Genomic DNA, 26,148 nt, shown 5'->3' on the forward strand with positions numbered 1-26,148 from the left:
GGATTAAAAAAGAAATATAAAGGGTTATGTGTACACATACATACATTTTGGTGCAGACATGTCTTTCTAGACAATGACTGGGCAATACTTCATCCTGCATTGTAGTCCCTACTGAAATAAGGGACACAATTTTTACCTTGGATCTGTAGAGTTTACAAATGGAGCCACATTTTTCTCCACATAGATTACTTGACCGACAAGTATTTGAGATAATGGTAGCTGACAGCAGAAGGTACTTGGTTGGGTTTTAGTTACCATAGTAGTTTTGGAGTTGTTTGATGCATCGTTGATATCTGCTTATTCATATTTTATTAATCATTTGTTGTAGCATATTATTTCTTAAAGCTAGTTGTTAACCCTGAATGACAATTATAAACCCATTGTTTTCGCTTTTGAGCTTGTCTGTTGTTAGGGCATGCCTTTTGTGAAGCAGGTGTTCCTTTTGTTTTGTTGAAAGAACTGTTTGTTTTTGGACTATTTTTAAGCAAGCCACAGCAATAATCGTTGTATTACATCCCATTCTAACAATAACCCTTGGGACTTAGAGATTTGGAGTTTATACAACAGATGTCCATGACGTGAATTGTGTTGATGCAAGTGCCACTAAATATCTGTGGCAAGCTGTTTATTAGGGAAAAAAACTGAAGCAATAGCAATATTTGGATTGTGCTGTAGTAAACACAAAGTTAACATAATTAAATGAAAATGTGACATGTGTTGTAAAATAGCAGCTAGTTTGAGTAAAATATCTGTGTATGTAGAAATATTCCAATGATTAACAAAGCCATAATAGTGTTCTGCAGTCTCATATCTTTCAGTCAGTTTTGGGTCTTGAGGATGTGTGTGTACCTTTAAAACAATGCAGTACATTTAATACCTCTTACGTTGTTTCAGTGTTCTTCAATGGCACAAGAGAGACTTAGAAGACAGGAGCTCAGGGTTTAATGTGATACACCTTTAATGTGATCAGCTTCCGTCCTTCAATCCCCTCATTTCAGCCGGACCAGGAAGAACCAAAACAGAGCCTGTAAAAGCATAGGGTCACTCTCAACACAATCACTTCATTCTGCTTTGACCTGACTGACACTCAAAACGAGGATATAAAAACTCTCTTAATAACGCATCCCTTGGAATGACACCAGCCCACCTGGGCGTATACTAAACACAAGGCATGACTCAAGACATGCTAATGGCTGGGTTTGTAGTCACTTAACCCGCACGCACACGCACATGCATGCAAAAACACACATACACACACACACCAACACACACACAGATCAACCTTCTGGGTGTGGACAGAGTTACTATACCTGTAAGCCCAGGGGGGTGGCAGTGAGAGGGGCATCTGGGTGCCACGTTACAGCCCTTTGAGCCGGCGGGAACCAGGGACAATGCGGCTGTTAACACTCCTGACTTGTACCTTTGGGCCCTCTGAAACTTTAATGTGATTTGGTGAGCGACCTACTGCTCGCCGAGGTCAGAGATGAACCTGGCCCCCCTACAGCATCCTGGGGTTGCCTTGTGTCTTCGCCGCGGTAACCAGACGCCAGACCTGGCGACTGGGGCAGAGGGGGGCATCGGGTGCCGGCTCCTCTTTTTTTGAATGGATAATGACTTCGTCTGTCTTCACCTGTGGCATGGGGAGATGGGACTCAGTGTCTCTAGTAAAAAGAGCACAGGTTACCAATCTGATTTATACCAGGGAGGAAAGTGACCTGATCTACGGCAGAGGAGGCTGTTTTTTAATAATGTATACGCTGTGTTTTTCCTACCTGAAGGGTTTTGCCTCCATTCACACTAAATAATTCTACACTATTCTAACCTGGATCAATACAGAACTCTATCTGGCCAAAGTGGTTAGCATTTTTGTATTGTTCAAGTCCACAGCAGGTGTGGAAGACTGAAAGTTCCAGACATGCTTACTCAGATTCATGTCTCGGCAAGCCACTCTGCTTCTTCTCTGTTTTTACATCACTCATTGTACCACAAATTTGCAGACGGCAAACATGCGCCGCAGCCCGGAGGTGAAGGCATTCTCCTGCCAACATCCATTATCGAGCTTGCAGGTGCTGGTCCTACCATAAAAAGGTGCTAGAGTGCGACAAAACTAGGACATCCTGCCTGACATCCCCGTCAGCACGGAGCAGTACTGTTCCAGTTCTCTTGTATATCTGCTGGATACCTGGGCTCTGACAATGTGCGACTATTCGAATCCAAACACCCGGCTGTAATGACTCAGTTGTACAGCCAGACAGGGACCGAGACCACTGCTATGCTCCAGGGACTCTCTGGGTGAAGATTAAATGCTGCATCTTTAATTACTTTAAGATTATGTCAAGCATGTTTCTTTGCCAAAACTTGCATATCATTCACTGAGGATGCATTCATTTCTAATCTGGGGTCTTTCTTAAATACATCTGGGAATGAAGGTCACGCAGTTTTAGAAGACTCGTCTTTGATCCTGTTGATACTTATTATATCGATATTTTGTTTTAGCCACTTTGAACTTTCCCTTAACTACTGTCGCTACACAGGAGAACAACTAAAATGGCCGCTCAGCTCTTCTTGTTCTCCCGCCCTGGTTGTGCGGGAGGACTGACCTGGCCCCCCCTGGAGGACTTGGCCCGTTGGCTGTGCAGTGGAAAGGTGATCTCTGGCGTGTTTTGTCCCTTTGTAATCGGACAGTGACATCATCCATCATGAAAGAGGTTATTACAGCGAGTCTACAATGGGAGATAAGATAATGAGCCGGGCGACAGAGGCCCAGCCCGGATGGCCCCGTGGGGAGTGGGACAGCTCAGGTGACGGGCTAGGTTCCTCAGTACATGATCTGGCCTGACCTGGCGGGCCAACCAACACCATACTGCCCCGAGACGGGGGGAATAAGCCGGGCCGCAGTGAGAGCTGCCTGGCCAAAAACCCTGGTGTTACAATCAACTGGTTTATAGTGAGATGATTTTGCTGTGAATTGTCGTCTAAACCATTGTTTGTCTATTTTGAAATGCAGGACGGAGAACTGACAAACCATTTTAAGATGTTATAGCCTAAATGATTCGGTCAGTAATGTGGTGGACATTACTTTCAAATTCTTTGGCGCTAAGTTTGCTAATTAATCCAATGTCCAGTTTCCTCCCAGTCACAGTCATATGCATTCTCCTTAACGTGCTAACTGAAAATCAAGAGCTGATTAGTTATAATACATTTACATCTCAACTATTTATCTCTGACTCACCGAACAGACATCAATTTACACGTGTATCAGGATGGCTGAAGCACCCCCCCCCCCCCACCGATTCACTTGCATGATTGGGATCATCTTAAGACGATTACTGTAAGAGTTGCTAGCCTGGTAGAGTGTTTCAACAGGTGCCTGGGAGGGTTCACGTGTCACAGAGGTGTGTGTTGGTTGTGTGTCCGATAGGTTCCACTGTGCTGTCCGTACCACACGACACACACACACTCTCATTCACTGACATGTGCCGATAGCCTCTAATCCTGGATTGATGCCTCTCTCTAGCGTTACTATGAAAACAATACCTGACCACCGCCCAAATCTGTCTGAAGGTCTGGGCTGGTCTCTGGACATGGGTAATCTGTTATGTCTATGAGGATGGTGATCGTACCCTTATTTTAGTGTAAGAGGTTTATCTTGCATATTAAAAACACTAAACTGAGATTTTTTCCCCCGCGTTACGCAAATCTTGGGTGTGGCAAATTTAATTGGTTTGCCTCAGATTATCGATGAAATGATTATCTGAGAATTTTAGAAGATGTGCATAATGGTTGCCCAATAATAAGGTTTTATTTTTTTTTGGACTCATTTTATAAGATATGACAAATTAAATAAATATGACAAATTAATTAAAAGAGAAAAACTGCATGAGGAAAAGAACTGCTTGTTTCCAAATGGAATGTCCTGTCGCAGTCCTGCCCTGTTGTAAGCTAGAAGGTTTGATTTGGGTACATTATGTGCACAGGGGGCTCAAGGGAAGGCTGAGCAGGCTGCTTGTTTGTGAGTAAACAAGGCTGCTTGTTTGTGAGTAAACAAGGCTGCATGTTTGTGAGTAAGCAAGGCTGCATGTTTGTGAGGGACACAATATTTGTTGAATCTACTGACCACTGTTACAATGTTTATTGATTACACCATTAACTGGACACCTTTAACCAGAACTGGACAGAAACTGATTTGTTTGCAGAATCATCAAAGGTTCATATTTATACTCTTATCTCTTAATACTGTTCAAAACTTTCAAATTATGTTTAATGCATCTGTGGATATTTTAGGCAGATGGAAAAGTATCTATTTACAGAAGACTGTTTCTTTCCAATTACAATTATATAATTTTTTGGGCATTTTAAGTTTTTTGTTTTGTGTAGGCCTGTCATGTACTGTTTACTGTCATGTACTGTCTAGTTAATGTGTGTATGAATATGGTTAGTGCATTTTGTTGTGTGTTGAAGTGAGAGACCTTATTCTCATCACAACATCTGGTTAAAATAGATACACTCGATAAAAACACCCCAAACTCTGTCACAATGCAATGCTCCCTCCCTGTAATGAGCCTTCTCCTCATCAGCAGTAAATATTTTTTTTAGCTAAGTCGTCCTAATGTAATGTTTAATTTACTTGCCTGTGATATTTACTCAAGCAATTGATTTTCCCATTCTGATAATTATGGTCATCGCGGCAGATGGTTGCGGGGAGAGGGGATGGCAGGGTGAGGCAGGGTGAGAGGGGGTGGGGGGTGAGTTGGGGCGAGAGGGGGTGGGGCTTGAGTTGGGGTGAGAGGGGGTGGGGCGTGAGGTGGGTTTGGAAGACTGGTACTGGGGGATTATCCCAGTTGGCCGGTGTCCTGACCCTTTGCTATCTCCCCACCCCCGTCCACTCCCAATCCCTCCAACCTAAACTACTCCCTGCACCCCCACCTCTTCTCCAGCCCCAACTGCCCCCATCTACTAAACATGTCCCCCCTTCAGCTGTGTGTCGTGTGGTCAAGGTACTGGTGGCGCTTTAACCCGCAGGCAGCCCTGTCAGCAGTCAGGAGATGAGAGAGAAGCTGGGCTGAGGAGGAGGAAGGAAGGGGAGGTGAGAGAGAAGTTGGGCTGAGGAGGGGGGAGGTGAGAGAGAGGCTGGGGTGAGGAGCAGGAAGGGGTCGGAGGGGTGAGGCAGTTGGGGGTGATTTGTGTCAGGGTTGTGGTCAAGTGTGTTTTCAATTCTCTCAATCACCAAATCATCCATGTTTGTTTTTTAACATTTCTTTTCTTGTTGACCAAACTATCTCACTGTACTTTGGTAAGCTAAGGAATGTCTTTGTGTCTTAGTTTTTCTTTAACCAATTGATTGTCAGTATTTATTAAGGACTCTTCTCTGCCTGGCATCTCAGGCAGATTAGAAATAGTGGCCCTCTTAGATCCAAATTGCAGTTTGGTTCATTCTCTGTTTCAGTGTCCCTGTTTTGGTCATTTGGTTCACTCTCTGTTTCAGTGTCCCTGTTTTGGTCATTTGGTTCATTCTGTGTTTCAGTGTCCCTGTTTTGGTCATTTGGTTCATTCTGTGTTTCAGTGTCCCATTTTGTAAGACATGAGATTTTAATTGCAGAAACAATCCAATCACTGAGACAGTTGGCTTACTGACTCCCTGTGCTGCTGGTCGCGCTTCACACTGAAGACATTAAGCAGGTGCTCTTAGCCAGAGCCACTTACAATGGTGAGTGAACACACACTGCTATGTAACATTACCACAGGAGTCCCTGGGCCCACAAATACACCCAGTGACCACTCTGACATGTCGCCTTTTCCCCAGGCATCTTTAGAATCCCGCAGAACCTAAGTGCCAGGAAGGCCATAATGATCGGCATATAACACGAGCCACTGTATTAATCTGACCAATCTGTTCGATTACAATGAACAGTCAGATACAATAATGCTGTAATAAGGTAATTTCCCCCTGTTTCCCTGTAGCATTAAGAATAATCTGTGTGTCGTCCATATTTCCAGAAATAAAGAACCTAATCTAGATAGTAATCTAATCCCTGGTGGGTGGTGTAATCTAATCCCTGGTGGGTGGTGTTGGTGAGGGAACAGGGCTTTGGATGATGGACAACCATCTGTTTTAAGAGCCTTCTAATTAGTTTGTTTTACACACTGAGCCCCAAAATGAGATTATCGTGAGGTGAATGGGGCCGCAAATGTTCACTTCATCTTATTTCTACCAAGACAAGGACGAGGAGGTCCACTGACGATACCGTTGAGCTTTTCACTCAGATCAGCATGTTCTAATAAAATTAGCTTGGTGATCATTGTGCGCAAAGATTGGGACCTAATACATACAGCAATTGTTGTTCAGAAAGGAGAAACGAAATGGAGTACTGGTTTGAATATAATGTCCTACACTCTATCCTAGAGGACACAGATGGTGAATAGGTAATATTATACCTTACCATTGACTCATTTCAGATGACCTCTTAATATTTATCTTACTCTGGTGATGCCTCACTGTTTGTTTCTTTAAAATATAGCAATCTTTAAATCATACTTGTTGGTGTTTACAATACTGTGACCTACAGCCTTTATGTATAGGCTGCAGCTTGGATGCAAGTGTACACATTTTGTTTTTTCAAACCAAAGAAATCAACGTGAGGCGTGTGTCACCAAACTGCTCTCCCCTTAATCACTGTATCCCTCCATCAGATACTACACAAGCCATTATTACATTTTACTGGACTTTTTCTTTCACAGAGCCCTAAACATTTCTTCCCTGAGGCCTATGATTACCAGTTAACATGAATACTAAAATCCTCTTGTTCTCCGGTCTCTCAGGATGAACTACTCAAAGCAATTACATTGTGACAAACAGACAAATATTCCGATCTATTTTACAAAAATTAAAGAACCTTTTTGCTCACCTTTCATAATGTTTAACTAAAGATGAGGGAACTAACTTCAACCCAAAGATATGGGCTAATTACAATTTCAGGATGCAAATGGCCACTATAAAAGTGCTTAATGCCTAAAACTAATCGATATGTTTGCTTTTTGTGCTGTGACAATAGTTTTATATTAAATTGGCTGCCATACAGAACGAAGAAAGCAGGTGACAAAAAGTGTCCAAGTAAGCAATTAGGCTTTTGTTAAGGGTCGCTACATTGCTGACAGCATTCATGATTCACTATCTTCCAAAAACAATTTAACAGTATAAAAAGGGAGAAAAAGCAGGTTGGGTATATACTGCAGATTTTATTTGCATGTGCTTTCAGCTTTTTAACTTTGGCAGAGTAACATGGCTTTATAATATAACATGTGAAACCGGTAACGAAAATACATTATTATTCTGAGAACTTTAAGTTGAAGGAGCTTCCCCCCTCGTGTGTACATATTTCTTGGCTATTGAGATGTTGGTCATCAATTAGGAACACTTTCTATATAACTAGAGGGTCTGTTATAGCATCAATGCTTTTATATGGAGATAATACAGCATTTTCCTTTTAGCAAAATTCCATAATAGTTTGAGAAATGTACATTCATTTCTAACTGTACACAAGGCTCTGGAACTTACAAATCATGACGGCAACCAGCTACTGGCAGAAATTCTACCAGCGCGGAGAACGAAATGGTGAAGAAAATATCACACCTCATTTGGAAATGGTGAAAGAAAAATTCTGGGGAGTTCAGACTCTTCAGACTAACAATTCTAACAACATATCACAAGTTAGGAAAGTGTGGAAGAATAATTTAGTACAAAGGTATTAGTATAAGTGAATAAATGTGTAATGATAGAAAACTGCATTGTACAAATTATTGTATCGTATACACAGTTTTGTGCAAAGAGAAACTGAGAAAGTGTGTGCCTAATGTTCTGCAGAGTTGAAGTGAGACGAGGCTCAATTATAAGGAAGGAAAGACCTGATAGATGGGCATTTCCAATGACAGATTTGACACACACTGCATTTATGTGTGCACAAGTGGAAAGTTACTAGAACAGAGCATGGAGGAGTCGGTCAGCGCATGATAGCTGAACAGGAGTGTGGGAATGGAGAAATACAGACAATGTTGGAGTTAGGTAGGCTTCCCTTTTGCCAGTTTCTTAGAGACAGAGGCCCAGCTGCCTAGGACTGAGGTTGCACCCAAGGTCATGGGGTTAGAGCATAGCCTAGGACTGAGGAAGCACCCAAGGCCATGGGGTTAGAGCATAGCCTAGGACTGAGGAAGCACCCAAGGTCATGGGTTTAGAGCATAGCCTAGGACTGAGGAAGCACCCAAGGCCATGGGGTTAGAGCATAGCCTAGGACTGAGGAAGCACCCAAGGCCATGGGGTTAGAGCATAGCCTAGGACTGAGGAAGCACCCAAGGTCATGGGTTTAGAGCAAAGCCTAGGACTGAGGAAGCACCCAAGGTCACTGGGTTACATCAGAGCCAAGTAGAAACTCACAGAATATGTTGTAGACATGAAAGGGAGGAACAGTATGAGGGGTTGGGATGTTTCTATCAATGTATATAAGATGTGTGTTTCTTACCTTTCAATCCTTTGCTATCCTTCTCTATTTACACACCTTCTGTATGTTGGTACAAACTATTGCCTGCAAGCTTGTGTTAAATAATAAATCTCCGGAAATAAGGAAAATACTTCATCCTGTTTAGTCATTGTGTGTTCCAGTGTTCTGACTTGACCCTCGAAACCTAGGGCACGAAGTTGGCCAGAAACAAACTTCATCAGAAGAGGGGTCTGAAACTCTGGGCGGTAATTGTGCTCAAGCGCAAGCAGCAAGGCAGCAAGGCAGCAATGTCACTTTCCTCTGCATGTTTAGTTTCATAAACATCCCCGGTGTTTGGATTTTAATACGAAGTAGCTCAGACGTCTCCTAAATGTATGCCTTCAAAGACTGCAGAGGTAGCCGTCTGGCCATCCCCTGTAACCAAAACCCTTATGGCTTCTCCTAACTGAACCCAATCACCCATCCCATGTATTCAGAAGAACAGTGATTTTAAATATGTAAACAGAAAATATTAATAAAATAATGTAATGTAAATCTGTTATCCTCAAAAGGAAAGCTTTAATGGTAACATGCTTAAGCCACCAAACATAATAGTTCCCTATAGATACCGTGGACCGAATACCCAGAATCTTTAATCCTACTCTTTGATAAGAGTTGACATTCAAAAGGATTAGATGTAAATCTTCTTAGGTTGATTGGGAAGAAGATCTAGTCATGAACTGCACTGTGAAACTTGTGTCAGTGTCACTCAGGGACATATTCTTCACACTTCTAGACTAAATCTATAATTAATTTTATGAAATGTTGCCACAATTATACATTTATTGGTTTAAAACATTAATTTTAGCAGCTCCTGATTGTCACTTTTACTCATTACCCCAAAAAAAGCAGGGAGACAAACTTCAGACAGGTTTTCTTTAAAAGAAATATGGGAGACGGGCATGCTATTCAGGGGCTGCATTATAAAAGCTATCCCTGACACATATGTCCCGTAACTCATCATCACAAACACCCGCCCATAACTCCTCGTGCCTGCTATCGCCACGCCAGCAGTTGGCTTTGTTAAGTGCCTGTGTGGATCTCCTAAACAAGCCAAGGGGCTGTGAGCTCTGTCAAAGGGCTCAGCAGAGCTCCAATCCGACACTGATCTCCTCTCCTCCAGCCCGGCGCTGAGCCGAGGGACTGATCCGGCAGGTGTTACAAACCCCCGGCTGAAAGTAGGGCACCGTAAAGTGACCAGCGAGTGATTTGGGACGCGGGCCTGACCCTGCCGGCTGGGCGCTGGGGGCCGGGGAACCTCCCCTCTCTCCTCCCTGGGCCTTTCGTTCTGCTTAGGGCAGCACTTGTGCGGCCTTAGGAAGCAGCTGCTTACCGTCAGAGATCTAGGTCAGGACAGGAGAGACGGGAGGAGCGGCTTTAGCTGGACAGGCCTGTCCCCTATGTAGTGCACTCATTTTCACTAGGGCACTGGTTAAAATTCAGGCCTCTATAAAGGGATAGGGTGCCATTTGAGCCGTATTAATACAAAGTGGAAAAACAAAACACTGCCAGTATCTTAAACAAAGTGAACAAATTACGGCGGCGGTGTGAATGTAAAATGCCCGGGGTCAAGAACACGGGTCCCGGTTGGGCCTGGTGTACTGTTGGCCAGACTGGACCGACGGGACGGGAACTCATCGTGGCGGGTAACAGTGGTCCTGGCTCACTCCTCTGGCAGACGTTGACCAGCAGCAGATCCTCTTGAGGCAGCCGGGAACTGTGAGAGGACATTTGAAGAAGGCCGGGAACTGTGAGAGGACATTTGAAGAAGGCCGGGAACTGTGAGAGGACATTTGAAGAAGGCCGGGAACTGTGAGAGGACATTTGAAGAAGGCCGGGAACTGTGAGAGGACATTTGAAGAAGGCCGGGAACTGTGAGAGGACATTTGAAGAAGGCCGGGAACTGTGAGAGGACATTTGAAGAAGGCCGGGAACTGTGAGAGGACATTTGAAGAAGGCCGGGAACTGTGAGAGGACATTTGAAGAAGGCCGGGAACTGTGAGAGGACATTTGAAGAAGGCCGGGAACTGTGAGAGGACATTTGAAGAAGGCCGGGAACTGTGAGAGGACATTTGAAGAAGGCCGGGAACTGTGAGAGGACATTTGAAGAAGGCCGGGAACTGTGAGAGGACATTTGAAGAAGGCCGGGAACTGTGAGAGGACATTTGAAGAAGGCCGGGAACTGTGAGAGGACATTTGAAGAAGGCCGGGAACTGTGAGAGGACATTTGAAGAAGGCCGGGAACTGTGAGAGGACATTTGAAGAAGGCCGGGAACTGTGAGAGGACATTTGAAGAAGGCCGGGAACTGTGAGAGGACATTTGAAGAAGGCCGGGAACTGTGAGAGGACATTTGAAGAAGGCCGGGAACTGTGAGAGGACATTTGAAGAAGGCCGGGAACTGTGAGAGGACATTTGAAGAAGGCCGGGAACTGTGAGAGGACATTTGAAGAAGGCCGGGAACTGTGAGAGGACATTTGAAGAAGGCCGGGAACTGTGAGAGGACATTTGAAGAAGGCCGGGAACTGTGAGAGGACATTTGAAGAAGGCCGGGAACTGTGAGAGGACATTTGAAGAAGGCCGGGAACTGTGAGAGGACATTTGAAGAAGGCCGGGAACTGTGAGAGGACATTTGAAGAAGGCCGGGAACTGTGAGAGGACATTTGAAGAAGGCCGGGAACTGTGAGAGGACATTTGAAGAAGGCCGGGAACTGTGAGAGGACATTTGAAGAAGGCCGGGAACTGTGAGAGGACATTTGAAGAAGGCCGGGAACTGTGAGAGGACATTTGAAGAAGGCCGGGAACTGTGAGAGGACATTTGAAGAAGGCCGGGAACTGTGAGAGGACATTTGAAGAAGGCCGGGAACTGTGAGAGGACATTTGAAGAAGGCCGGGAACTGTGAGAGGACATTTGAAGAAGGCCGGGAACTGTGAGAGGACATTTGAAGAAGGCCTCCGGGCATTTTGAGGTTGTGAAGCTGTTCTGAGGTAGCGCGGCTTGGTTGATTGGGTTCAGGAATCGACCTGTTCATTAGTTTTTTACCTTTATCAACTGGTAAACAGGGGTGTGGTGTGATCCACATTAAGCTATTTGATGGATTTAGGAGGTTATTGAACAAATGATAAAATGGCCTGACGCCTGGGACCCATGAGCTTTGTGTGTTTACCGAGAGGTGAGGCAGGAGGCCCAGGGATTAATTACACATTATAACCTGGTTATATAACAGCTCCACCTTAAAACACACACACTACAGTCAACACCACACTCTCCTCCTCCACCCCCTACCACATTGTCCTCCTCCACCACACTCTCCTCCTCCACTCCTCCACTCCTCCCCTCTCTCCTCCTCGATCCCTCCACCCCACTGCCCTCCTCATCCCTCCTCCCCTCTCTCCCCCTCCATCCCCTACACCACTGTCTCCTCCTCCTCTTCACCGCCCTCCTCATCCCTCCGCACCCTCAACCACACTCTCCTTCTCCTCCGCTCCTCCAGCACAGCTGTTATGGGGGGGAGGTGGAGAGGTCTCTTAAGGTCATGTTCTTTAATAAATACTGGATTAAAGGAACAAAGAGAAATGTACAGAACAAGAGTAATTATTTATAAAAATGAATGTTACATTCTAACTAATTCCATGTTCATTTATAGTAAATTGAAACATTATAATACATTCTTATAGAAAGAATGCTAGAAATATGGAAATAAACTAATTAAATCATTACCAGAATAATAAAAATAGATATATATAGTTAAATGAATGTGCATACAATCTGTTTGCTATAATAGTGAATATTTTAATATAATCAAGGTCATGTCCTAAACCGAAGTATGAGGAACATAATATATCATCAATAATATTGTTACATAACGAGTGACTCTAATTATACTTTGAATTCTAATATTAGGCTCCTCCCACTATAATCTCGCCATCCTGCCATAATCTCTGCCCTGCTCATCTAAGCAACTCTACAGTCTCCAATTGCTGTTGCTGTCATCTGTACCAGGTCTGGTGTTACGTAAAGCTATCTAATGCTCTGTTCTACCTGGTCTAACTAACAGCAGGTGGTCAAGGGAACAACAGGTTGATGAATAGGATCATTTTCTATATAGAGTCCGGAGATCGTCTTTGGGTCAAGGATTTCAGTATAAATCCACACTCATATTCCTGGCGTCATACTCGAGGTCTAATCTGATATCTGTTGTTTTAGGACTTGCCTATACATATGCCTAGTATCACTTAGTTATTACATTAGTTTTCTTTCTACCCGATATTATCACAACCACTTGCATTCTTGACATATTTCATAATTTAATTTAAAAAAAATTGTTCTTTAATGAAATAGCTAGTCTTAAAAATGATCTCTCTAACCTTATTGTTCAATCCAGAATCAAAATTACTCTGAAAGGTTTTGCATTCCATTTCCTTTTTATTTTTTTTTATTTTTTTTTATAAAAGTGTGTATTTTATGCTTTTATTTGACAGGAAAGTAATAAAATATAGGAATAGTGGGTTGGACTCAATGCCAATCTGCACCCAGCACCCAGAGGGACTCAGTTCCAATTTTAAAGCCCTTTACTGCATTTCAGTTAGGAGCATTTGGAATTTTGTTTACTTTGGAATTGACTCCAAACTCGCTCTAAACACCTACTTATTCTTATGGATTATATACGCAACCAAGTATAACTATTGCATTTTTAGACACAAGCTGATTTGCAGAGAGCATATGTCTGGTTATGAACAGATTGCTAACAAGTAACAATGCGGTCCATGCATCTGTCCTGTTTACAGTGCCCTCCAGAATTATTGGCACCTTTGGAAAAGATTAGCAAAAAAGCCTGTGAAATAATTTTATTGTTTTATTTTTGCCAGCTTCATCATACACTCAAAACCTGAGAGAACTTTTGACTAATGTAAACTTTTCATTCATGACAAAATACATATTTTTGACATGACTATTGGCACTGAACCAAACCTATGTGAAATAGAAGTGAATTTGTTTCAATTGGAACTCTGGTGACACTTGCCAAATGTACCAACTTTGGCAAGGCAAGAATTTCTTTTTTATACACACCTGAAAATACCCACCTCCACTATTAGAGCATTGATAGCGTTGATATTTCCATCAACGTTGTGTTGAACCTGCTTCGAAGAGGACCATTTTTATTTCATACCCATGCAGTGAGGAGGATGCCTCATTAGAAAATTGTTGTTGTTTAAATGTTGGTATCATTGTGTCTCCAAAACTACAAATCAATCAATCAAATGTATTTATAAAGCCCTTTTTACATCAGCAGTTGTCACAAAGTGCTTTTACAAAACACTCTGCCTTAAACCCCAACGAGCAAACAACCGTAGTGCTGAATTTCAGTGGCTAGGAAAAACTTCAGAAGAAGCCCGAAATTTAGGAAGAAACCTAGAGAGGACCCAGGCTCAGATGGGTGACTAGTCCTATTCTGGCTGTGCCGGGTGAACATATTTAGAGTACAAATTTTAATAATTAATAAATGCATAAATGCATGTGAGTCCAGAGTCTATTTAAACTTAGTCCAGGTCGGAAGCATGACCAGATGGACAAGGAAAGGGACAACACAGGGGGGGAAGGAGGTGTCAGCACAGTGGCAGCTGAAATCGTCAGGTATCATCTTGATCTGCAATACAACCAGGAGGACATTGGACAGGGAGAGCAACAGGTCTTTCAAGCCTGTTACTCCTCAGGCGTGGGCCAGGACCTCATGTCCTCCTAAGCTTAAAACAGCAGGAGGCAGGAGACAGGGAACATTTTGAAAATGCATTCCTTAGATCTACAAGGATTTATAGTGGAGAAGGAAAATTGACCCTACTCCCCCAGCAAAATAATATAGTAGCGTAAGACCTTGGGGGTGAGACAGGGGGGTGCAGTGACACTGTGGCCCTATCTGGGGGAGGCCCCATACAGGGCCCAACAGGCAGGAAATCAATGCACCCATATTGCCAAGCATCAACCAAAGGGACACCCACCAACCGCAACCACCCTGAATGAGGGCCGAGTATTGCCAGCAGAGTTCACCCCAATTACACAAGTGCACAACAGAGAGACAACAACAAGCCAGTGACTCTGCCCCCGAGAGGCACTGGAGGGAGGGCATCCCAGTGGCAATGAGAGCCCACCTGGCAAGACAGCAAGGGTGGACAGTATCAAGCCTTTCTGGTCATCTTCACGCCCCCGGGCCAGGCTACACCTAATTATAAACCGTGCTGTAGAGATGAGTCTTTAGTAGACACTTGAAAGTTTACACTGAGTTTGCATTTCTAACATTAATTGGCAGATCATTCCACAGTAGTTGAGCTCTATGAGAAAACGCCCTGCCTCCAGCTGTTTGTTTGGAAATTCTAGGTACAATTAAAAGTCCTGCATCTTGCCATCGTAGGTTATGTGTAGGTATGTATGGCTAAATCATTTCAGTGAGGTAAGTAGGAGCAAGACCATGTATTGATTTATAGGTTAACAATAAAACCTTAAAATCAGCCCTAACCTTAACAGGCAGCTAGTGTAAAGAAGCAGTACAGGAGTATTGTGAGTATGTGTTTAGGGTTCTAGCAGCCGCTTGCGTTGGTAAACTCTTAAAGTAGAATTTGACCAATTAGTTTATACAGAGTAAATTCGAAAAGGTTTGGCAGGTAGCCAGTTAGGTTACAGCAAGCAGCGTACAGCATGTCAACAATCCCACAAACAGGTACCATCTCCATGCTAACAAGCTATTTTGATGTCTTGCCAGACAAAAGCCTTCATGTTCATCAAACATCAGTACCTATATTTGCTGAAGTTCTTTGGAACATATGAAACGTAAACAGAATATTTATTTTATTTTTTTATTTTTTTCATCCTTGAAGTCCTACAACTTGATTGGAGTTCAGCAATGAAAATTTTTATTGATTGGACATAATTTAAAATAGCATGGACTTGTCTATATTTGGTTCTAGTTTTCAAGTCTGATTTGACTGAAATCAAATTATTTGTATCTGAATGCCAAGGGATTTTTCAGGCTAAAAAAAGATACCGCTCAATACCAGGTTAATACCATCCCTGCAGTGAAGCATTGTGGAGGGAGCATCACTCTCTGGGGATAGTTCTCAGTTGTGTTGACTTGTCAGGATTGAGGAAAGCATGAACAGAGAAGTCTTTGGAGAAATCCTTATCGAGAATGCTCAGTACCAAAGACTGGAGCAAAGATTAATATTTAAGCAAGACATTGACCCACAGCACAGAGCCAAGACAACGCTGGAGAGGCTTTGAGTCTGTGAATGCCCAGTCAAAACCCAGACTTTAACTCCACTGAAAATCTGTGGGGAGACCTGAAGGTCACCTGAAGATCTCCAATCTGACTATTCTGTTTGAACAATGAGTCTGGATACATATGTTTTTATTTTCAATAAACGGACACTTTCTAAAAACAGGTTTTTCCTTTTTCATTGTGGGGTATTGTGTGTACTGAGGTGACTGGGTAACTGATGGCAAAAAAATATCTGATTAATAAAAAAATGTCTATAACAATAAAATATAGAGAAAGTGAATTGGTCTGAAGTCTTTCTGACAGCTCTGAATGCCAGAGGGAAAAGTCAAATTCCTACCTATTTCCTTCTCCGCGCCTCTCTTTACCTCTCCTTATATTTCCACCTGTCAATAAAAGCCCAGGTAAAATTATACAAATAACTAAAAAGTAGGAGGAAATAATCCAAAATCTCTCTGCCACTGCCAGGAGGCTACAACTGGGTCTGAAACCTTGTGTGGTGTGTTGAGGAGAGTCCACTAAAGAGGACCAAGGACTCTGAGGGATTTGGAGAGATTCTGCATTCATAAATGGTTTCAGATTCCGTACTATATGTTCTCCCACCTCGTCAAACGTTATAACAGAAGACTCAGAGCTGTTGTCTTGGCGGGGGGACGATGCACAAAGCGCTTAATAATGCCCGGGTGCCAATATTCCTGCCACGTTTTTTAGAAGAACATTTTCTGGCTAAATGTAACGATGCGGATCGGGAACATGTGCCGTCTTCCATGTCTTCCCCATCATCCTGGTCACTCAAAAGAAAATAAGACATTAACGAGATAAATCCAAGCAGTCAAAAGAAAATTGCCCGTCAGTGACTTCGGAAGACTAATTAGTTAAAGGCCAGATCTGGCAGAGGTCAGCAGAACGCAGCCATATGGCTAAAGATGCCTGTCCCCAGGATTCCGTCTTCTTTACTGCTCTTTTAATCTTTTTGGCTAATTGTTTTCTTCTCCCCCCTCCCCCAGATCACTTCTCTCCAGACCCCCCCAGCAGAAGACTACATGTTATTGTGGTGTAAGCTGATTAGCTGACTTGCGTCGTGTCTTATGGTCAAGGTGGAAGTTGCTGACATCGATGTTTAATCTGATCTCCAAGCAATTTTTGCAGTAAGACTTTTTGGATGTGTTCTATATTGTGGTGAGGATAAAACGATATAGCTGCCACTGTCTTGTGTTCCGTGTTCCCCATCCCAATCCTGTGTTCCCCATCACAGTCCCGTGTTCCCCGTTACTGTCCTGGGGTCTGTGTTCCCTGTCTCTATTCTGGGGTCTGTGTTCCCTGTCTCTATTCTGGGATCCGCGGTCCCCATCTCTTTCCTGGGGTCCGTGTTCCCTATCTCTTTCCTGGGGTCCGTGTTCCCTATCTCTTTCCTGGGGTCCGTGTTCCCTATCTCTTTCCTGGGGTCCGTGTTCCCTATCTCTTTCCTGGGGTCCGTGTTCCCTATCTCTTTCCTGGGGTCTGTGATCCCCATCCGTTCTGTCCAAATATTCACACCCATAGTTGCAACTTAACACACTCATTGATGTTTTGATTCAAACACATTGAATGTTCTATATTGCCACAGCAATTACAGGTATAACAGCTTTAATAGTCTTCCTTCAGGCAACAGGTGGTTTGGTCTATGAAACCAGAAGAGGAGGACCTCTGAATCCCTGAAAAGATGCCCATATAATAAATGACTAACATTTACAAACACATTTTATTTTCAATTATACAAAGAATGTATCCCAACCATGTTTTTTATTCCAAAGGGCATTAATTTCCTACCCTGTCATGATTAACCAGCAACGTTAATAATCGGCATGAACTGAACAACAAAAACGGAACAACAAATACAGAAGAACACAAATTGAAAAACAAAACAAAAGCAATTGTCACACTTGACAGATGTCTGATATTTGTGCGCCAAGTAGCTCCCTGCCCACCCCAAACAACGAACAAGAAACCACAAGCGGGGCCATATTGCATTCAGCGTCACGCCAGATTATTTTCTTTCACAGAAACCGGCCAACTGTATGGAGGACAAAACAACAACTCAGTCGTTTCTCTGAATGTGAATGGACTGTTGCCTCGAAGCATCAGACCTGTCCTTGAAGCAGACGCCCTGTCCCCGAACCATCATGCCTGTTCTCTAAGCATCAGACCTGTCCCTGAAGCATCAGGCTTGTCATCGAAGCATCATGCTTGTCTTTGAAGCATCAGGCCTGTCCTTGAAGCATCAGGCCTGTCCTCGCAGCCTTCTGGCCTGTCCAGGCAAAGTGTCCAAGATGAGTTTTTTCACAACATGATTACCCCATATTGCACATTTTCACTTATTTCTGCACCAGAACACATGACTGAATTAATCAAGAAAATATCATACTGTTTACTACTTAAATATTATGTGCTTGAGTGGAACTAGAACAAAATACTTGGGCAGGAGACTGGAAGACCTGACTGTGAAATACTTTCTACTAAAGAAGCCCATTTAGGATAGAAACCATAAGAAAATAAAGAATAATCACAAAAACAACATCAACACAATATAATGAGAGCTATTTTAAGTTACCACTTCTGGTCATGGCTTAAAGATGTTCCAAAAATCCTATATTGCCTTGCTAACCCTGCTAACCATGCTAACCCTGCTAACCATGCTAACCCTGCTAACCATGCTAACCCTGCTAACCATGCTAACCACGCTAACCATGCTCACCACTAAATAATGGATTGGCTTCTCCTATCCCACGACTAGAATGGAATGGTAGACAAACAACATTATTCCTACCCAAATCATAATTTAGCCATTTAATATTCTATTATTCCTCTGTGCCCCCCAGCCCCAGTCCACTATTGGACCAGGGGACGATCTCCAATCTCCCCGGACCGTCAGAAACAAGTCTAAATGGGTTCTAATGGATCAGCTGGGCAACTTGGCAAACACTGTGCATCATTATGAATGGGGAGCAATCACACAGATCATATATACAGGGTGAAATTGAGCTGGAATTCATGCTGAGGCACTGGGAGGACGGAGACGTTAGGGAGAGAGGGAGACGGGAATACAAATTGAAGGGGCCGGCAAACATAATAATGTTAGGTCCATGCAATCATCCCTTTAAACGGTGCAGACATCATAGACCACTGTTGACTGACGGATACCCTCACAGACCAGAGAGAGAGACATGGACAGATGGAGAGAAAGAGAGAGATAAAAGCCAGAGAAAGAGAGTGAGACAGAAAGAGAGAAGAACAGAGAGAGAGAGACAGAGAAATAGAGAATAAAAGATAGAGAGAAAAAGAGAGAAAGCAAGGGAGTGAAAGAGAGAACGGGGGAGAGAGAGAGAGAGAGAAAGAGAGAAAGAATTGGAAAGACAGCGAGGGAACGAGAGAGAGTTGGAAAGACAGGGAAGTCTAAAGTTACAGCCTCATGCCTGAGTGCTGGCCCACTGCATTTATCTGCATTGTTCTCGTTGGATATTTCCATCAGTATTTCCTTGGACACATGGGCAAGTCCCGCCCTCCTCTCCCACTACCACCTCCTGGCAATGTGACTGATTGACCGGACCGGTGGATGAACAGTAAAGATTAAGGGGATGAGTAACTAACAGGCAGCATGTGCTTACACAGCGCTAGGGGCTAATCCTGCCCCCACCGGTGGTCCCCGCTGTCCTCCCTTTAGAGGCGCTGCCGCCACCCAGAACCCGCAGACACACACAGCGCCGGCCCGGTGACAGGACCGAGGGAGACAACGGCCATAACCGTTGGCAACAGACCTCCATTGTTATCGGCCGAAGCCACAGCCATCCCAGAGAGCATCCAGGATCTGAGAGGGCTTGAGGGGCCGTTGCCGAGGGTTCCACGGGAAGGAAAGAGGCGAACGCTGCCCTCCACCGACTGGGTGACCACAGGGAACAAACCGGCCAGCCACCCCCCAGCCCCCCCCCACCCCACCACCAGTCTGACTGAGGACGCCAGGAGGCCGACGGTGTCAGGGGTTACCAACCATCAAAACTTTTTAAGGGCTTCTGACGCATCATCGTCACTGACAGCCAGGACAGCCATCCTTCCAGAGAACAGCCAACGACCAGCGGGGCGTGTTGACGGAATATACCTTTCCAGCTGTTTAAACTCTTGATTCCGCCGGGCAGGAAGCTTGTGTCCACGGTTACGCACCATCAGGACATCATTGGTGAATAGTATGGAGGAGCACCTGTCTAAGATCCCTGGAGGACCCATGCTCCCCTCCTCCTCCTCCAGTGACTCAGGGAGCAGTTGTACAGACGACAGCCGAGGAGGTAAAGATCTCCTTCTTCACGTAGTTTATAAACAGGTTCTGGGCCAAAAATACTCCGATATTCAATGAAGAGAAGCCTGACTGTGGGTCTCGGACGATTTTTCAGGAACTACCTTGACAATGTTTCAGTTGCAATAGCCTTTGGATCAATGATGGTTACATTCTGTAGTGTACAAATCAGGCACTTGGAACTGATTTTAACATGTCTCAGGATTTTGGATGAGGAGGATCTCAGTGCTATAAAGCAACAGATTGCTGATAGCATAGTAAACCTGAATGAACCTTCACTGAGACAGTCAAAATAAAATATTTCAAAATTAGGATTTCTAATAATAAGTCTGGAGTTGAAATGATAATTGTTTTTAAATGGTATTTCACAATGTTAATCAAATCCATGATTTAATGATGTGACCGAAAAGCAGGATGGGTTTTTACATCATATTAAATGCACAGTTTACTTTCACATTTATTTTCATATTCTGTTTAAATTAAAAAACATTCATGTTCCCAAGAGGTTAAGCGATTTCGCGATTTGAAACAATGCCACAGCACACTGCAGCCCACAATGATGTTCCCCGCTGTCACCAACCGCTACATCCTTCTCTCCCGGTCGTCCCCCAGCCAAGAGCCCGGCCCCGGGCAAAGCCCTCAGTCCAGCCCTGCTCTGCAAGGTGTGCGGGGACAGCAGCAGTGGGAAACACTACGGCATCTACGCCTGCAACGGCTGCTCCGGCTTCTTCAAGCGCAGCGTCAGACGGAGACTCATATACAGGTGAGTTTTAGACGTGGAGTTAGCAGGAAACGGAGCCAGAACAAACCAAGGGCAGCGTGTCACAGGTTTTATTTTATTATGTTATGGTGGCGCCTAACTAAGATTTGTTCGGCCACCGTGCCAATGATTTGTGTCCGACAGGTGTCAGGCAGGGACCGGCATGTGTCCGGTAGACAAGGCTCACCGGAACCAGTGCCAAGCCTGCAGGCTGAAGAAATGCCTCCAGGCTGGCATGAACAAAGACGGTGAGCGGGACACAGTTGTCTCGATGGTTGTTGTGTACATACTTAATCAAGCTAATTATCTGCGTGATAGCCTGTTGTTTCAGTAGAGCGGCTCGGAAAGTGCGTCATTCTGAGCCAAGCAGTCGGTCTCCTAGAGCAGTTCTCTCTGTGGTGTCTGAGCAGTGCATTGACTCTCTGTCTGTCCTCTTTGTTTGACTCTCGGTCCCTCCTCCTTCTGTTTGACTCACTCCACACCCCTCTCCCCCACCTTTCTCCATCCCAGCTGTCCAGAACGAGCGTCAGCCCCGCAGCACGTCTCAGGTGCGTCTGGACTCCATCGACATAGACACGGACAAGGAGCACCTGGCCACCACGCGAGAGCCCACCTCCTCCTCCTCCTCCTCCTCTTCCTCGTCCGCCTGTTCAGTGATCACGCGGCCCCACTTCAGCTCCTCCTCCATCAGCTCCTCTGCGGCCCCCCCACAGCGCTGTGCTCCCCCCAGCCCTCAGAACAACCACCGCTTCATGGCCAGCCTGATGACAGCAGAGACCTGTGCTAAACTAGAGCCAGAGGACGGTGAGGATGGTTTGGTTGTCTTGCCCTCATGTCCATTTGCCCATCTGCATGTCAGTACATCTGATCGCTTCACTGTTTCTTCTCTACGTTCCCTTTTTTCTCTTCATTTCGTGTATATTTTGTACAGTCGGTCAGTTAGCTAAAGGGGTGTACTTCCTTCGCAGTTGACGAGAACATCGACGTGACCAGTAACGAGCCGGAGCGGGCGTCGTCGGAGTACCACATGTCCCTGTACCCCTCCAGTACAGAGAATGTGTACGAGACGTCGGCCCGTCTCCTCTTCATGTCGGTCAAATGGGCCAAGAACCTGCCTGTGTTCTCCAATCTGCCCTTCAGGGACCAGGTGAGACAGGGCGCCTCTTCATTACAGGTTAACTCATAAACAGCTTATTGAACGCATCGCTACACAGTGTAGCTCAAACTGTCCCGGCAAACAGGTGTTTCTGTTTCAAATATTTTTGTATTAATCACAAAATCGTAGAAAGCGCCTATTAAAAATATAATTGGTGTTTTTTTTTCTTTTTACTTTTTACACAACAATTGCTTTTTAATGAGCTGGGTATATTTTGATACATCTTCATGTTTTTAGTCAGAACCAGATGTGAACTGCTTACACCAGAGTATCTGTTTCGAGACACCTTATTTCTGATTTAAGAAATCTGATCACCGCTTATAAAACACATTGCTGCGTGTTTCTGGCCTTTGACCCATGACCTCTAAGCCTGTGGGTCCCAACTCACCTGACTACCCGCTCCCCTCCAGGTGATCCTGCTGGAGGAGGCGTGGTCAGAGCTCTTCTTGCTGTGTGCCATCCAGTGGTCCCTCCCTCTGGACAGCTGTCCTCTGCTCTCCCTGCCCGACTTGTCTCCCACCATGCAGAGCAAGACATCCTACACCAGCGTGGATGTCCGTCTGCTCCAGGAGGTCTTCAGCCGCTTCAAAGCCCTGGCTGTCGACCCCACGGAGTTCGCCTGTCTCAAAGCCATAGTCCTCTTCAAACCAGGTGCGTAGCTTGGCTGGTCAGGGGGGGTTTTGTTTCACTCAGGCGACTCTCACAGAGGCATGTCCACTCTCAGTCCGGCCGTGTCGACGAGCCGTGGGACTGTTCTGTCTGACTGTGTTTGAGTGACGGTCCTTCTTCTCACAGAGACCCGAGGTCTGAAGGACCCAGAGCAGGTGGAGAACCTCCAGGACCAGTCCCAGGTGATGCTGGGTCAACACATCAGATCCCACTATTCCAGTCAACCTGCTAGGTAGGACCACCATGAACAACGCCTTTCATTCCTTTGGGTTGATTCCCTTAGATCTACTGTAGATTACTTAACTATCTGTGAATTACTTGATTTTGAGCTGATCTTGTTAGCTTGATAGACAACAGCATTGGAATCAGTTCAGCAAAATTCCCAAATCTGGATCTCACCTCTCTGTTCACCACTCTCCCCGTCTGTCTGCGTAGATTTGGGAAGCTCCTCCTACTTCTGCCCTCTCTGCGTTTCGTCAGCTCTGAGCGGATCGAACTCCTCTTCTTCCACAGAACCATTGGTAACACCCCTATGGAGAAGCTACTCTGTGACATGTTCAAGAACTAAGACTCTCAAGACCCAAAATGGAGGCCCAGCTTCTGCCGGGACCAGTGTGATAAAGATGAGATAGGAACTGGTGGTCTATGGGAGAAACCTTTGTTATTTACGTGTATTCGGCGGGAGTGTAGGGCTGTTTGTGGTCATATGGCGACTCGCCGCAGGTTAAGTTGCTAAGAGACACCAAGAGTCTGCATGTGAGGAAATGTTGTAAATATTGTACTGCCGCCGCTGTAAAATAGCGTTGAAAACTAGAATGTTCTGCTTTTTATGTACTTTTATGTACCGCTGTGTGTTTTGAACTAGACACGTGTAAACATTTATTTACATATCCTTACCGTGGACATAGAATTGAAAAACACATATTTTCTGTGTAAAAAAGTGTTTGAAATGCTCTCTAGCTATCCAACATGTATTTTTTTAAGGATTCAATGTAATATACTGTGTTGGTGTAATCTGTGTGGTGCTAGATATCATAGTGTACATTCATGCTTTCACAAATGTGTGCTGTATTCAATGCCTTCATAAATTGAAACACGCTTTCCATGTTTACGTAATTATTTTATTGAAACACGGACCCACACACACACACACACACACACACACACACACACACACACACACACACACACACACACACACACACAAAGACACACACACACACACACACATACACACACACACACACACATACTCAGACCTTCCTTCTTTATATCTCTTTGGAAATGTCACTGAACACTGCAGTGAAAGAATGGTATGAGTAGAAAGTTAAATGGAAAGTTAAATGGAGGACCATTAAATGGAAAGTTTACTCCAAAGTATTGCAGACATGCTGAGGGACAGGCCCGCTCACGCAACGAGCAAAAATATAAATCAGAAGAACAGTGCCCCCTCCTGTCCACTTCTAACAATTACAGCAGTAACTATTAGCTGCCACAAGAGGTCGTCCCATTGTCAACTCTGACAGTAATAATGAAATGCATTCAGAATGATAAGAATGCATAAGAAGTTATATTCTGTCAGGTTCTTATTTCCAATTAATGAGGGGAGATTGCAAGGCTGTTTAAAGATTTCTGGGGAGCATTTGTGAGGACCACACCACACCACTAGTAGCGTTACTTGGCCTGGCCAAGGTGGCCTCATCTTTAGACATTATTCTACATGCATGGAATGATAATCCAATTCCGTGAATTATCTTGGATTATTAATGAGGTAGGCACGATGTATGGATCATGCAGGTTTAAACTGTGTACTGTCGCAAGCTGCTGTTGTTTCTATGAACAATGTGTACACATGGTTGTATTTGTTGAATTGTTTGTTTTCAACTTTGTAGAAGTGTGGGGACCTAAAGCGACGCTCTTCTCTATGTTTTGGGCCCAGTGTTCGGACATAATTCTATTTTTTTGGTTTGGTTAATTTTAAAAGCAGATATTGAACACCGGCTGTGTGCTGTGATCACCAATCCTGTAGTTGTTCCTTGTCTTGTGGGACATCTATTTTACTTTTTTACACATGCATATCTTCTCGCTAATAGCCACATAAATGTTAAATACCAGAGAGTCAGAGAGTTCAGTCCATAGCTCTGAGAAGAGAGTCAGAAGTAAATGCAAAAGTGCCAACAGAGACCATTATAATGTTAAGTCTACGTGAGATCGCGTCCCAAACCACTACCTACACTCTAATGTGGTGCCCTTAGGGATGTAGTCCAACGTAGGGTACTGCTAGAGATTAGGGAGCCATTTTGGATGCTGTCTCTGTTCCACGTATCTCTCCTCAGACATCTGCCGTACCTCCCGGGTCCACGTGGCTGGGTGGGAGAACAGAGGAAATATCCACGAGTTACCCAAAGCATTCGGTTTAGAAACCAGCCTGGCTCCTTACCTCTCCGACTGAGACACGAAACATTCAGAAGTAGTCTTCTGTCCGAGCTCCAAGGAATGCCAGCCAGATAAAGACTGTCACTCAGTATTAGATGCGTCACGACTAAAAGGGATTGGTCTTTTTTTCTTTTTTTGAACAGATAAGAAACCCAGCTGGACCGGACCCTAGGGCTGCTGTGGGATGGGCCTCGAGACATCACCGGCGTGGATCAAGCAGCTCAGCCGGGAAGCAGCAAACGACGGGAACTCTCTCATCTCCCACGTACCTACTGATAATATGTATTGTGTTTGACCTCAATGCTCCAGTTATATAGTACTGTTATATAGTGCAGAAGGCACTGTACATGCTGTATTTCAGTGTGTATGCACAGTATCAAGACTCAAATGCAGACAACCGATAGGATACAAGTTGGAGACCGAGTGTTGAAATCTACGCCAACAGAAAAATTTTTAAACCCTATTCATCGGCCAAGGAATTTTTTATTTTTTTTTTCAAGCTTTCAGCTTTCAGCTCAGGCCCTGTGAGTGCCACAAAGTATAATCCCCACCAACGGAAAATCTCTGTTTCTCCCGCTTCCTCTGCTCCTGCCTCTTTTCTCCTCTTCTCTCCTCTCCTTCTCTGATCTTATGTCTTACAGTTCTTACAGATAAAGGAATTGCTAACCTCTCTAACCTAACAACCATCTCTTACTACCTTAGTTGGAGAGAGGACAGCCTGGTTGCCTTGAATGAGCAAAGGAAGTGGATGTCAATGGCCAAACTTAAGTGCCTTCTGAAGGGGCCCAAAATGCAATGGATGCACATGGCCTACTGCAGCTTGGTCAGTGAGTTAAAAGCATGTTCTCCTGTTCCACTTTATAAAATGTCGCATTAAAACAGCAGACAGAGGTTCATGTACTATTTGGGTATTTCCTTTGTCTCCTAGTCTGGAGACCATTAAATGGATAACCACTTAACCCTGGGCATCCACAGAAGACATACGAATGCTGTTTAGACCCACAGT

General features: G+C 44.4%; 1 protein-coding gene across 1 annotated transcript; it reads left to right on the top strand.

Moving 5' to 3' along the window:
- The first annotated feature begins 19,353 nt into the window (after positions 1 to 19,353).
- LOC105026495 (photoreceptor-specific nuclear receptor) lies at positions 19,354 to 23,809 on the top strand. The gene is made up of 8 exons (XM_010897988.5): positions 19,354 to 20,113; positions 20,734 to 20,884; positions 21,026 to 21,129; positions 21,392 to 21,685; positions 21,850 to 22,028; positions 22,448 to 22,688; positions 22,833 to 22,938; positions 23,142 to 23,809. The coding sequence occupies exons 1-8, from the start codon at positions 20,017 to 20,019 to the stop codon at positions 23,272 to 23,274; spliced, it is 1,305 nt and encodes a 434-aa protein (XP_010896290.1). The 5' UTR covers positions 19,354 to 20,016; the 3' UTR covers positions 23,275 to 23,809.
- Positions 23,810 to 26,148: the final 2,339 nt, after the last annotated feature.

This window comes from Esox lucius, chromosome 2 (genome assembly GCF_011004845.1).
Source record: "Esox lucius isolate fEsoLuc1 chromosome 2, fEsoLuc1.pri, whole genome shotgun sequence".
Taxonomy (NCBI): Eukaryota; Metazoa; Chordata; class Actinopteri; order Esociformes; family Esocidae; genus Esox; species Esox lucius.

What these genes read in the sequence shown, in the direction of transcription:
- LOC105026495 (XM_010897988.5), top strand. Translation starts at nt 20,017, where the DNA reads ATGGAGGAGCACCTGTCTAAGATCCCTGGAGGACCCATGCTCCCCTCC. An exon ending in TAAACTAGAGCCAGAGGACG is followed by an intron (nt 21,686 to 21,849) that starts GTGAGGATGGTT and finishes CTTCCTTCGCAG; the next exon opens with TTGACGAGAACATCGACGTG. An exon ending in CATAGTCCTCTTCAAACCAG is followed by an intron (nt 22,689 to 22,832) that starts GTGCGTAGCTTG and finishes TTCTTCTCACAG; the next exon opens with AGACCCGAGGTCTGAAGGAC.